The sequence below is a fragment of the Polypterus senegalus genome, chromosome 1, assembly GCF_016835505.1.
Source record: "Polypterus senegalus isolate Bchr_013 chromosome 1, ASM1683550v1, whole genome shotgun sequence".
NCBI lineage: Eukaryota > Metazoa > Chordata > Cladistia > Polypteriformes > Polypteridae > Polypterus > Polypterus senegalus.
The window spans coordinates 145474297-145488749 of NC_053154.1; the positions used below are offsets into that span (position 1 = coordinate 145474297).

General features: G+C 36.7%; 1 protein-coding gene across 10 annotated transcripts in view; it reads left to right on the top strand.

Annotated features, from left to right (window-relative positions):
• The first annotated feature begins 319 nt into the window (after positions 1 to 319).
• agfg1a (ArfGAP with FG repeats 1a) overlaps positions 320 to 14453 on the top strand; it is a 136409-nt gene continuing 122275 nt past the window's right edge. For 2 of the 10 annotated variants that reach the window (XM_039759854.1, XM_039759853.1), the window contains exon 1: positions 327 to 896. In XM_039759854.1, coding sequence (XP_039615788.1) covers positions 730 to 896 — 167 coding nt within the window. In that variant the 5' untranslated portion in view covers positions 327 to 729. Of the gene's footprint in view, positions 897 to 14453 lie in introns of all 10 variants that reach the window. The other 8 variants (XM_039759886.1, XM_039759849.1, XM_039759895.1 and 5 more) reach the window with 8 other exon arrangements.

Consider the following 14453-nt stretch of genomic DNA (forward strand, 5'->3'; position numbering starts at 1 on the left):
ATTTAATGAAGCTGAAAAATCTTAACAAATCAAAAGCCTTATTTCTTTTTTTATTTGTTTGTTTGTTGCCGAGATTGCAAACTTATTAAGCAGTTGTATAATCCCAAAATATCAGTGTGTAAAAAAGGTATGAATGATATCCTCCTGGAGTTTCACATCTAATTTTTTTAAAATGTAGTTTTAATAATTATATTAATTAAATACTGCAGTGTTCACCAAAGCTAAACAAGGCATGACGTAGTCTCGTGAGGACGTCACACAAAGAATTCAATGACTCCGCCTGGCGTCACAGGTCCCTGCACCATCCGCGAGACTCGCGGCTATACACTCTCGATCTCTTTCGCAAGCTAACATAATGTAGGCGGTAGTTGTGCTGCCGCAGGGGGCGCTCGACTGCTCACGGAAGACGCCTTGGCGGTAGTGTGCGTCGCAGCCTCCTCTTGCCGCCGCGCCCCTTCTCCTTGTTCGTGGAAACTAGAGGCCGTTGAGAATTCCGGCTCTTCTCATTCAGTGGCCCAGTTCCCTCTCTGTTTTTCCGTTTCTGCTTGCATACGTTAGATTTCCGGTAGTTTTAACTGTTTAGTTTTGTATTACTATTTTCGTAGTTCATCGGTGCCCAGGTTTCCGGCAAGATCTGTTTCCTGACGTGAGGATTTTTTTAAATTTTGGGAGCCTACCCCTCTTCTCCACCCCTTTCCCTACGTTGTACAACACGGTCCGGCCTCGGCTATGGCGGCGAGTGCGAAGCGAAAACAGGAGGAGAAGCACCTGAAGATGCTTCGAGAAATGACGAGCCTGCTCCCCAACAGAAAGTGCTTCGACTGTGACCAGCGCGGCCCGACCTACGCCAACATGACCGTGGGCTCCTTCGTGTGTACCTCCTGCTCCGGCATTCTGTGAGTACATTCCTGGGCAAGTGACAGGCCGCTGCCGCGAGCTTGTGCTTCAGTAGAGCACATCTTGGCTGAAGGTATGGGAGGGCCGATCACAGATTTACGGCACTCTCACGTCTGCAGACCTCTATCCTGGTGTCGAATAATGGGCGCATCGCGGTTGTCGCGTGGATCTGTTAAGAGGGTCGCAGCACAACGTGTGAAATGCGGAGAACTGTAGCAGTGACTGCACTCCTCGCTTAATTTGTCAGTGTTTAGCAGCAAACCGGCTTTGTCATTCTGAGAGATTAGCAGACAAATAAATATTTTATTCAAATGTCGTACCTCCGTGATCGAAAAAGGTGTAGCATCAAAGGATCAAGAGATTGAGAACTTCAATCTGACGATGTCTAACAACAATCAAGGGCTGCATATTTTCAATGTAAACGAGCTGTTAATCCGTGAAATTTCTGTTTCGTTCGTATGACGGAAACACATCGACCTGTTGGACATAATAATAGAAGCAACATGTGTGTTTTAGGTACAGGGCTGGATAGGCCAGTCCCATGCGACATGCAGGATTTGAATCTTGTACGTAGTGAACTTGATGGGTGTTCGAGGAGCGTGATCGGCCGTTTGGAAGTCCGTTTAAGAGGGGGTCTCGCCCCCAGACCTTATAGAGCTCGACTGTTATTTTGGTTCTCGGTTTATGTCAACCTTACCACGTATTGTTTTTAATAGAATACAGTTATACAGTTGACTCTTGACATTGCTACAGTTTTATTTTTAGCAGTAAGATACACACTGAAATAAAAGTACTCGGATGTTTGAACATCAGAGCTTCCTTCATTTTCAGATTTCAGTTGACCTGTTAATGATACAACTTTGGGATTACAAAATACAGGGGTGGTGTTTTAGGGATTTGACCAAATATTTAGGATTAGGAGTACTGACTACGTTTTAAGTAATTGAAACATTTGATATGAGCAGGCAGTTTGCAGGACTTGTTGCTTTTGATTATAGAGATCTTAGATATACAGTAGCTATATTATGTGTAGCAACAATAGGTTTACTGTATTTCAGTTAAGTAGGTAGCCCTTATGACATTTTATTGCACAGTCTTAATAATAAAATAATAGCACATTTTATTTTTATAGCACCTTTCCTATTCTTTACAGAAATTCTAACTGAACAACAGGGCATATACAATGTTATATACAAATAATATCCACATTAAACACTAAGTAAAGATTAATACAGGAAACACTAAAGCTAGAATAAAAGACAACCCAGAATAAAAAGTATACAAAAAGAAAACCTTAAACAAACAACATTATTTGAGAGACAAATGCAAATCATCCTTAACACCTAAATAGAGAGGGTAAACTGATTGTCAGGGTAAGTAAATGCTTTCCTGAACAAATGAGTTTTAGTTTTTTTTTTGTAAATGAGTAAATTGACTCGGCTGATCTCATTCATTTAGGGAGGTTGTTCCAAAAGCAGGACAATATGGAGCTGAAGACTGTGTCACCCATAGAGCGCAGACTAGTTTGATGCCCAATGAGATCAGTAGGCTTTAGTGGGTGAACAGGAGCATAGTGATGGAAGTGGTTACTGATGTTGTCTAGTGCAAGGCCATTTGAAACTTTATAGGTTAGTAATAAAAAAACATTTTTGATTTAATGCCATCCATTCATTATACAGTGCCCCTGGAGCAATGTTCAGTTTAAGAGCCTTGCTTAAGTGCCCAACAAAGTAGGATCCCTTGTGGCAGTAATGGGATTTGAACCGGCAAACTTTCAGATCTTATCTAAGATGCGGAAAGCAAGTGAAAATGGAGCAGGGTGGGTGTTATGTGGCCACTGTTGCAGGTCTGCATAAGGACTCTTGTAGCAGAGTTTTGAATCAGCTGGTGCTGTGATAACAAACTGGAAGGGGCACCTGCCAGTAGGGAGTTACAGTAGTCAATGCAGAATGCATTAAACACTTGGACAAGTTTCTCAAGATCAGAAAAGGAGAGGAATGAGCAAACATGGGATACATTACAGAGGTGGAAGTAAGAGGTTCTTAATGTGATTTATGTGTATTAAATTACTTTACCTGTAACAGTTCATATGATAGCATAGGTACCATAAACTTGAAAAATAATTAAAGTAGCAGGAAGCATTTGGTAATTAATGTGTTTTTAAAAGAGCTTGAATTTTAGTATAGTTTGTATATAATAACATTTTCGAGCAGGGATTGTTATTTTATAAGACTCACCGTCAGTAGAGACTGCATTGTATCATGTAACGTACATACTGTGAAAGACACTATAAACTAAAAATGTGAAATTGTAGTATTTTGCTATTTTGTAGCATTTACATTGTTGTGATTCGCTTCAGATTATAAAGGCTCTATATAAATAAAATATATTGTTATTATTCATGAGATGCTACATATAGAGGCCATAATTTGTATGTTATTTTTTCTTATCAAAATATATTTTGGTCATGTACATACACAAGTATGAGAAGGAAAAGAAAGAATAGATAGATAGATAGATTGTGTCTTTATAATAAGATGCAGATCACAGATGGGCTATAGATGTGTCATTAAAATAAAAAAATCATGAAGTTTAAGTGTAATAAATATTTTCACAAAAGAAGGGCTTTCTTAAACACATCGATACATGGCAACATTATGTGATTGCTTTTATCCAAAGAATTAATGGGCTTGTTACTTGCCAAGTCATAGATTACTGTAGAGGTTTTCACCTAATCTATCTATCTATCTATCTATCTATCTATCTATCTATCTATCTATCTATCTATCTATCTATATCTCTATATCTCTATATCTCTATATATCTATATATCTATATATCCCCCATAATGACAATGTGAAAAAAGTTGACTTGAGATTTTTGCAAATTTATTAAAAATGAAAAAATTGAGAAAGCACATGTACATAAGTATTCACAGCCTTTGCCATAAAGCTCAAAATTGAGCTCAAGTGCATCCTGTTTCCCCTGATCATCCTTGAGATGTTTCTGCAGCTTAATTGGAGTCTACCTGTGGTAAATTCAGTTGATTGGACATGATTTGGAAAGGCACACACCTGTCTATATAAGGTCCCACAGTTGACAGTTCATGTCAGAGCACAAACCAAGCATGAAGTCAAAGGAATTGTCTGTAGACCTCCGAGACAGGATTGTCTCGAGGCACAAATCTGGGGAAGGTTACAGAAAAATTTCTGCTGCTTTGAAGGTCTAAATGAGCACAGTCACCTCCATCATCCATAAGTGGAAAAAGTTCTAAACCACCAGGACTCATTCTTCCTAGAGCTGGCCGGCCATCTAAACTGAGTGATCGGGGGAGAAGGGCCTTAGTCAGGGAAGTGACGAGGAACCCGATGGTCACTCTGTCAGAGCTCCAGAAGTCCTCTGTAGAGAGAAGAGACCCTTCCAGAAGGACAACCATCTCTGCAGCAATCCACTAATCAGGCCTGTATGGTAGAGTGGCCAGACGGAAGCCATTCCTTAGTAAAAGGCACATGGCAACCCACCTGGAGTTTGCCAAAAGGCACCTGAAGGACTCTCAGACCATGAGAAACAAAATTCTGTGGTCTGATGAGACAAAGATTGAACTCTTTGATGTGAATGCCAGGCGTCACGTTTGGAGGAAACCAGGCACTGCCCATCACCAGGCCAATACCATCTCTACAGTGAAGCATGGTGGTGGCAGCATCATGCTGTGGGGATGTTTTTCAGCGGCTGGAACTGGGAGACTAGTCAGGATAAAGGGAAAGTTGACTGCAGCAATGTACAGAGACATCCTGGATGAAAACCTGCTCCAGAGCGCTCTTGACCTCAGACTGGGGCGATGGTTCATCTTTCAGCAGGACAATGACCCTAAGCACACAGCCAAGATATCAAAGGAGTGGCTTCAGGACAACTCTGTGAATGTCCTTGAGTGGCCCAGCCAGAGCCTAGACCTGAATCTGATTGAACATCTCTGGAGAGATCTTAAAATGGCTTTGCACCGACGCTTCCCATCCAACCTGATGGAGCTTGAGAGGTGCTGCATAGAGGAATGGGTGAAACTGGCCAAGGATAGGTGTGCCAAGCTTGTGGCATCATATTCAAAAAGACTTGAGGCTGTAATTGCTGCCAAAGGTGCATCAACAAAGTATTGAGCAAAGGCTGTGAATACTTATGTACATGTGATCTCTCAGTTTTTTTATTTTTAACTAATTTGCAAAAACCTCAAGTAAACTTTTTTCTATCTATCACAAAATAACACGTAGTCTGTTGCTTCTATAATATTAGTGATGTTGGTACGAAGTAGTTTAGCTGGTTTGCAATGTAAACATATGCTTCGCCTGAAGCATTACCAAAAATGTTTGTGCTTAAGAAAATAAGAATGTCCACTTCTGGTTGTTCTTCCTGTTTAGTGTTAAACCAGCAGTCAAGAATGCACTCTTCAATGCCAGAGATATGAAAAGGACACACTGTTAGCTTTTAGTTAGGCATTTTATTTTTATTTTTACCTCATTGTTTTCATTTTCCACATGTTTGAGGCTGTATTCTGGATGGTGGAATAAATTAATTAATCAATTAGAAATCTTTTAAGTAAAGTTTTATTATTCAAGCATTAATGTTACATCTGCCTCAGATGTGCAAATGCCATTTTCTGCTTTGCATTTTAATATTTGTGAAATGAGTATTTGTCTACAAACCCTGAAGATATAATTGACTGCAGTTCTTTTTAGTATGGGAAGATCGGAGACTATTGCTAGTCCTCTAGGGTGAGTCACTAATATCAAAAATTTGTCTTCAGAAGTGGGGGAGGTCTATGGTTAGTTTTACTGTTTTTCTAGCAGGTTGCAGTGTTCACTTAAATGAAGTTATAAGTTGTTTCAGGGCTGTCCAGATGGCATCTATAGTGAGTTTTAAATGACTAATGGTGTCCGTTGATAGACAGCATCACCTTTAGCAGAGTAATGTGATTAATTTATTAAAGTATAAAGGAAAGAAGCGTTTTTTGTTTTCTTATTCCTTATACACACATGAATACTGTATAACTGATTCATATTTTGCTTTGTTTATACCTTGCTTAGGTATTCACCCCTTCATCTTTGCAAGATATAGCATGGAGCGTTTTATCCATATACTCACTACGCCCTCACCCCGAGCCTTTTAAACATATAGGTTCACTCACTTTTTTTACAGGCATTATCTGTGGCTGTAGCGGTGGAGTAGCTGAAATATTAGTTCTAAAGTGAGGGAGCAGTCTGATTTGGCTCAAAAATTAAACATTTTACAGTATGGGGAAGACTGAATTTTCAGATTTGTGGTTCCTTTTTTGTGTCTGATTTTTAGTGTTTTACTGTGATGTAAGAAAATCCAAAACAATACATAGAGATAAAATGGAAACAATTTTAGTGGTGTAGGGTTTTGCTGTTTGATACTAACATTGTGACATAGACATTTTATGAGAGCTAACATCCATCCATCCATTATCCAACCCGCTATATCCTAACTACAGGGTCACGGGGGGGTCTGCTGGAGCCAATATATTCATGTTTATGCTTTAAAATTATGTAAGTGTGTAATAGCTTACATATCTTAATGATTTAAACGTCACTTTGTTCAGGTAATATGACTGTTTTATTGAGGAAGAAACAGTGTGAAACACTACATTAATGGATTCCTATATATACTGTGGCTCACCATTATTTAATTTTCCTATCTCAACTTCATTAGATACACCATAAATTAATACACTTCCCTTGTGTGCATTAAATCATTCTTGTGTCTCTTTTGGTTATTTGGAGCTTACAGGTCAGGACTTTTCTATTTACATCTGGCGCAACTATTTTTTTCTTCCTTCACTGCTTTCCTGTTAGGGGTTGGGTTGCCTTATTGCGATTTTCCACTCCTCTGTTTGTTGCGAAGTTGCAGGTCTTTCTCTCATCTATCTTCCTTGACGCATTCCATCTGTCTCTTCTTTGGTTTTCCTCTTGCTCTTAGCGCTTCCTTTTTCTGACGTGCTTTCCATTTTGCAAAATTTTCCTCCACCATTCTTTGCACATGCCCATACTATTTCAGCATTGATTCTTGAATTTTGTTTCTAATAGTTCTTGCTTTCACTTCATGTCTGATTTCTTCATCACACATTCAGACTGCAAGATTTACACCCAGAATTGCTCTTAGACACTTCATCTCAATAACCTACGGGTTTCTTATTTGCTGTTCTTTGCAACCTTGCCTCCCTGGCATTTTCTATTGGTAGTTCTCAGTCTTCAACAGTTCAGCTTCAAAGATAATTAAAAGATTTCAAATGCCTTTATTTTTTCCCATTTTCATCCACTCTGTTTGTTTGGTTTGCTATCAGCTTTTACCAGCATGTGTTCTGTTTTACCCCTTCTCATGCACACTACATGGACCTGTAGTACTTTATTCAATGCTTTCATCTTCCTCTCAGTTTCCTCCTCTGCACTCCCTTTTAATGTGATGACATCTGCATACTAGGGATGCTGCGATCAAGTGTTTTTCGAGTCGATACTGAACACCAATATCATGTTACTGGATTGGCAGATTTCAATACTGTTTCCATTTTTTTGTTTCTTTTTAAAAACTTGTACCTGAAGGTTATGTTTTATATTAAAGTATTGTATCTTTGGTATTTTTATAATTAAGCTATAGATGACAAGTGTTACCTGTTCATTTTTTATTAACAAAATGAAATTCTGAGGGGGACAATAAAAATACTAAAATAAATGCAATCCTCTTAAATACATATTTTTAACTAATAATAAAATATGTAGAGAAAATATTTATCCATAATACATATGGCACTAAAGATAATTAGATGCATCTCATAATTCTAGGCTGTTATATTGTTTAATTTCTTCTGTCATACTTATGTGAAATAAAATTTAATTTAAAAAAAGTAGTTTTCACCAAAAGTAGCTTTTGTTTGTCTAACAAAAGTACATATATAGTTTTTGACATTGATCCAGCTAATTGAATTTGGCAATTAAACAGTGGTTACGTTTAAAAATATATGCACTTAGAGGTTTTAATCATTTTTAATTATTTTTACTTATTAATTGCACTTCAAATTTTTTTTTGGAATGTATAGTACATTTACTATATTTATACAATTTTTTTAGTGTTTAGTATACCAGCTTGACATTTCCAATTTTTGCAGAGTAATTATAAATATGGATTACCTTTTTAATTGTGCAGTACAGGTTTCTTACCAAAACTTTACTGAATGTCACACACAAAGACAAATAATAAACACATACAAACCTTTTTAAAAAAACACAGATCTGTCAGTTGTTCATCAGATATTTATGAAGTAGATGCAAGGATAACATGCTTAACAAGTTTATAAGTCAAACAGACAAATTTTGCTGTTACACAAGGAAACCTTTTTGTTTGATAAACAATTTAAAATTCTTCTTTATCTCTTCTAATGTAAAGGCTACTATTCCAATCTTCTCTCTCTCTCTTTCTCTGGTAAAGTCTGTAGCTGCCTGTTTTCAGGAAATTTGCAACAAAAAAAAGAAATGTGTTTAATTACCATGACCTTGTGTAAAGAAGCACTACAACTAAATTACTGTAAAGCTTAAAAAACAGATGCTGACAAAATCTTTATGTGTTTGGGAAATATACCAATACCAAGTATTTTGTGGTGAAAAATTGCCCAATTAAGATTGGTGCATCTCTACTGCACACAGAAGTCAAGTAGCTTTATTGTCATACCATTCATACACAGTATTACAGCATGTACAGTGGCACAAAATTGTTTTCAGGACAAGTGCAAGACAGTTGAAGAGCTGTAAAATACTATAAATGGATAAATAAATAATAAAACATTTGCTCAGTAACATTTTAACATTTGTTTTTGGGTTTCCATGAAATTTCATCACTATTGTGATCAGTTCTTCTTGTACCTTGTACCATCTGAGATGTTGTGCAACCACCTCCGTTGGCATCTTATCATACGCCTTCTCTAAACCCCACAGACACCCGTCCAGTTTCCTGCTGCAGCTTTCTCTTTCTTATGCTACCTCTCCCACAACACTCTATTGAAATAAAGAACAGGAAATCAACAAAAGTGAAACATTTACTTTTTTTGTTATGTCTAGGTCTGGAAGTAATGACTGTTTGTTAGGAATTTTAGATCAATGTATTTGTTCATCAACAGTTATTCAGAATTGACTTACTTGACTTAATCTTTGCAAATTATTTGTACGAATGAGGTGTGGAATGATAAATGAGGTGTACAAGTGTAAAGCATTTTATTTTGTAGAAATACAGAGTTGTCTTTCATTGTATCAAAATGTTACATTTTGATTCTTAGCATGAATACAAAATCTAAATATTCTAAAAAAAAAAAAATTTTCACCATGCACCTGTGTTGGCTGGGATTGGCTCCAGCAGACCCCCGTGACCTTAGGATATAGAGGGTTGGATAATGAATGGATAGTCTATGAAAGTTTTGGACAGCTTAAATTATTTTTAAATATTTAAATAACTTTTCCTTGGGGATAGGAAAAATGCATACACTCTCTAAATATGAAATCATTGAACAGCCTACCTTTATGTTCTCTCATCATATGACATCTATAGATAGTAACAGAACATGAACACATACCTTAGCTTAGTTTTAAAGAACAGGATGCTCATTCTCATTTTCAGAATGTGCAGATTTTAACATTTGCCTGACCCTTTCCTAGTTCTATTTTTGTTTGCTGTATTGGGTGAATGACTTAGACCTTGTACTGTAGAGGGCCAGACTATCGGGGAATGAAGAAATGTCTTGATATTTTTTGAAAAGTGTCATGGTAACCACTAAAATATCATTTTTTGCAAAACACATCTTTTTTTTTTTCCTCTGGGTTTTTTTTTTAGATGGACTTAACACTGTAGTTTTGCTGCAAAAAAAAGCTTTTTATGTACCTTTTGCTGAAAAGATGAATGAATGCCATAACGCATATTTAATGCTTAAACAATTTAAACATAGAAAAGTAGTTAAGATACAGCGGTATCCGTGTGCTGAGACCGTTACTCACACTAAAGTAAGAGCTATCCCTATATGCTCTATAGCACCAAGACTTTGGAACAACATCCCTAAATCAGTTAGATCAGCTCATTTAATAAGTTCTTTCAAATTTATTCAGGAAGACATTTAACTTGCCCTGATTTTCGGACCTTCTTTCAGTTTAGCCTCTTTGTCCAGATGTTAAGGAGGATTTGAGACTGTGACTGATCAGAGAAATTGGGAGAGTAACCGATGTGCACCCTTTAAAATATGTTTGTGTTATGATATGTTAGTCAGCACAGTACAGAATGTTTCACAGCAATGATTAACAAAGTAATATTTTTCAGTGTTTATGGAAAAGAAGTTAAAATTTTACATGCAAAATAATTCTGAACCTTGTTTTCACCTCATTCGCTGCTTCAAAACAAGTTGTTTAATAAATGCTGCTCTAGCTCAGAGTTGCTGGAGAAGTGGCAGGTGTAAAATGCTTAGTAATTTGTAGAGCTGCACAAATGTAATTTAAAACAAGTGACCCTTTTATATTGTACTTCTTAAACTTGCATCTCCAGTAGTCTTACTTATACCTGAGGTAACCGTACTAGTTAGAGGGTGCACATGATCATTGTAATAAAATGTGGTGAACTACAAAAACATTTATTACAGTTTACTAGCACAATCAGATGCAGTAGACTTTTTAAATGGATGTTTGACATTTTGACTTTTAAGTTGATTTATCATCACCCATGCTGGGAAGAATCCCATCAATTGCAAAACGTTTTAGATCTTTTATACCCTTTCTGCAGTTTGGTTGTAAATTCAATATGTTATGCTTATATCATCACCCTTTGGAAAGGAAGATTTTATTGTTTGTAATCTTTTAGTACATTTTTCTGGGAATGGCGCCGACGATACTTAAAATTGGTATTCAGGTTACATTTGTAATTTTTACATATTAAGCGTGAAGATTTCATACTTGATACAACAGAATACTTGAGATAAGGCATTATACTTCATAGTGATCCTTTTTGAAACATGTTTTGCCTAATTGTTTGCAACATACGGTGGTGTGAAAAACTATTTGCCCCCTTCCTGATTTCTTATTCTTTTGCATGTTTGTCACACAAAATGTTTCTGATCATCAAACACATTTACCCATTAGTCAAATATAACACAAGTAAACACAAAATGCATTTTTTAAATGATGGTTTTTATTATTTAGGAGAAAAAATACAAACCTACATGGCCCTGTGTGAAAAAGTAATTGCCCCCTGAACCTAATAACTGGTTGGGCCACCCTTAGCAGCAATAACTGCAATCAAGCATTTCGATAACTTGCAATGAGTCTTTTACAGCTCTGGAGGAATTTTGGCCCACTCATCTTTGCAGAATTGTTGTAATTCAGCTTTATTTGAGGGTTTCTAGCATGAACCGCCTTTTTAAGGTCATGCCATAGCATCTCAATTGGATTCAGGTCAGGACTTTGACTAGGCCACTCCAAAGTCTTCATTTTGTTTTTCTTCAGCCATTCAGAGGTGCTGGTGTGTTTTGGGTCATTGTCCTGTTGCAGCACCCAAGATCGCTTCAGCTTGAGTTGACGAACAGATGGCCGGACATTCTCCTTCAGGATTTTTTGGTAGACAGTAGAATTCATGGTTCCATCTATCACAGCAAGCCTTCCAGGTCCTGAAGCAGCAAAACAACCCCAGACCATCACACTACCACCACCATATTTTACTGTTGGTATGATGTTCTTTTTCTGAAATGCTGTGTTCCTTTTCGCCAGATGTAACGGGACATTTGCCTTCCAAAAAGTTCAACTTTTGTCTCATCAGTCCACAAGGTATTTTCCCAAAAGTCTTGGCAATCATTGAGATGTTTCTTAGCAAAATTGAGACAAGCCCTAATGTTTTTTTTTGCTTAACGGTGGTTTGCGTCTTGGAAATCTGCCATGTAGGCCATTTTTGCCCAGTCTCTTTGTTATGGTGGAGTCGTGAACACTGACCTTAATTGAGGCAAGTGAGGCCTGCAGTTCTTTAGACGTTGTCCTGGGGTCTTTTGTGACCTCTCGGATGAGTCGTCTCTGCGTTCTTGGGGTAATTTTGGTCGGACGGCCACTTCTGGGAAGGTTCACCACTGTTCCATGTTTTGCCATTTGTGGATAATGGCTCTCACTGTGGTTAGCGAGTCCCAAAGCTTTAGAAATGGCTTTATAACCTTTACCAGACTGATAGATCTCAATTACTTCTGTTCTCATTTGTTCCTGAATTTCTTTGGATCTTGGCATGATGTCTAGCTTTTGAGGTGCTTTTGGTCTACTTCTCTGTGTCAGGCAGCTCCTATTTAAGTGATTTCTTGATTGAAACAGGTGTGGCAGTAATCAGGCCTGGGGTGGCTACGGAAATTGAACTCAGGTGTGATACACCACAGTTAGGTTATTTTTTAACAAGGGGCAATTACTTTTTCACACAGGGCCATGTAGGTTTGGAATTTTTTTCTCCTAAATAATAAAACCATCATTTAAAAACTGCATTTTGTGTTTACTTGCGTTATATTTGACTAATGGTTAAATGTGTTTGATGATCAGAAACATTTTGTGTTGCAAACATGCAAAAGAATAAGAAATCAGGAAGGGGGCAAATAGTTTTTCACACCACTGTATACACCCTTAAAGATGAACATAGCAGAGTTCAATTATAATAAATATTTATGAGTGTGACCCTACATACACTGACATGGGTTGCTTTCTTTCTGCTGGTTGATGCTCCTTGGATAGGTTCTGTCTTCATTGCAATCCTCAGGTGATTTATCAAGTTGGCAAGTATTATCAGGAGTTTAATTGAATTCTGTTACATGTGTACTACATTTTTATGTTGACAGGGCCTAGCAGATTGAGTTTTCTTATTACTTAAAGTAGCAGTGCCTGAGGAAATTAGGTGATTCCTTTTGGAATTAAATTACAGTAATTTGTATGGCACAAGAGCTTTTAGTGACTCCTGCATCCTTACTATATAGTTCCTCAGTCACTGATATTTATTGAGACCTATGTTATTGTTTGGTTATGTCAATAAAGATACAGTTTATGCTGTATGAATTTAAGAGAGTAGACAGGTCTAGCTTTTACTCTGTACATCTTTCCATTCTCCCCTCCATCTAGCCAGATTATTTAACTTTCCCTTGCGGTCTGCCTTATTATACAAAATCCTGCTTTGAGGCTGCATAATTTACATCAATATATCGTGCTTTATATATTTTCCAGCAGTTCGGAAACACACCTCACAGAAGCATATTTGGGATATTTCACACAGAAGTCTGTGTCTTAAAGCTGCATTTTTATTTTAATTTTTTGACCTGTGTTGACCTAAAGCTTGAAAACTTGAAAGATTAGCAAAAACAGCCCAATCCAATTTAAGCAATATAATATATTTTTTGTAATTTCATAAGCTTCTTCTGCTTAATTGGTATTAAAAGTGTATCTTTGCAGGCTGTCATTGTGTTAATGAATGTCACTGAAGAAAGTATTTTTGCAAAGAATAATTTCTGAGCTATTTAATGTAGATCATGCAGCAAGAGTAATAAAAATATCTAACAGATGTTAAATTATTTGTGACTGCTATTAGTATAGAACTACTACATTTTATACCTGTATTAAATGCATTAAAAACTTTGTACAAGATGCATTTTTATTATTAGTTCAGCATTGTTAATTCTTAAGGAACGTGATGGGCTAGACAGTACAATACTACAATGTCTAGATTAATCTAAGAATGAAAGCGTTTCGAGAACAGTTCGTGCATGCAAGTAAAAAAGAAATGATTATGCATCTCATGGCATCTCTATATGGTAAATTAATAAAACACATTTGTTTGCAGAACAAATATGTAAAGTGACAATTTTAGATGAATTTAAGCAACTGCGTTTACATATATGCATATAGGGTCAAATGTGCTTAATCAAATTCAGGGTTGTAAGGACTATGGCATGTGAAGTTCATGTTTTAACAGTATAGAAATATCCTTTGAATAGGTACAGAATCCCTATGCTTCAGATTAACTGCAATAAAAAAAAGTGTTCATTGAATGATTTATGCCAAAACAATTCTGAAATCAATAGCTGATAGGCTAAGATTAGTGAGCTAGAACAAGCTGTGTGTCTGTGTAGTGGCTTGCCAAACATGGTGCAGTTCTTAATTCTTTCTAATTCATTTTGTAAGCCTAAATTTGACTGATACAGGTTAATTTAATAGCAAAAGAGTAAAAGTACATTTTACTTCAGTAAATGTAAATATACCGCGGACTTTCTGACTAGAAATGTCCTATAGTTGCAAATCATGTTGTTCATTAGGACTTTACAGACTAATGCATAAAAAATTGAGTTTAGAGTATTTTCCTTTTTATATATGCATTTTCTCTGCTGGTGCTCAGTTAATTTTTTTATTTTATGATGTAGTGGGAGACTCGGATCTCAGTCAGTATTAAGGTAGAAATTATATAAACTGTTAGCTGCTTTGATATTCCTCTGATTTCAATTTTCTAACAACATGGAC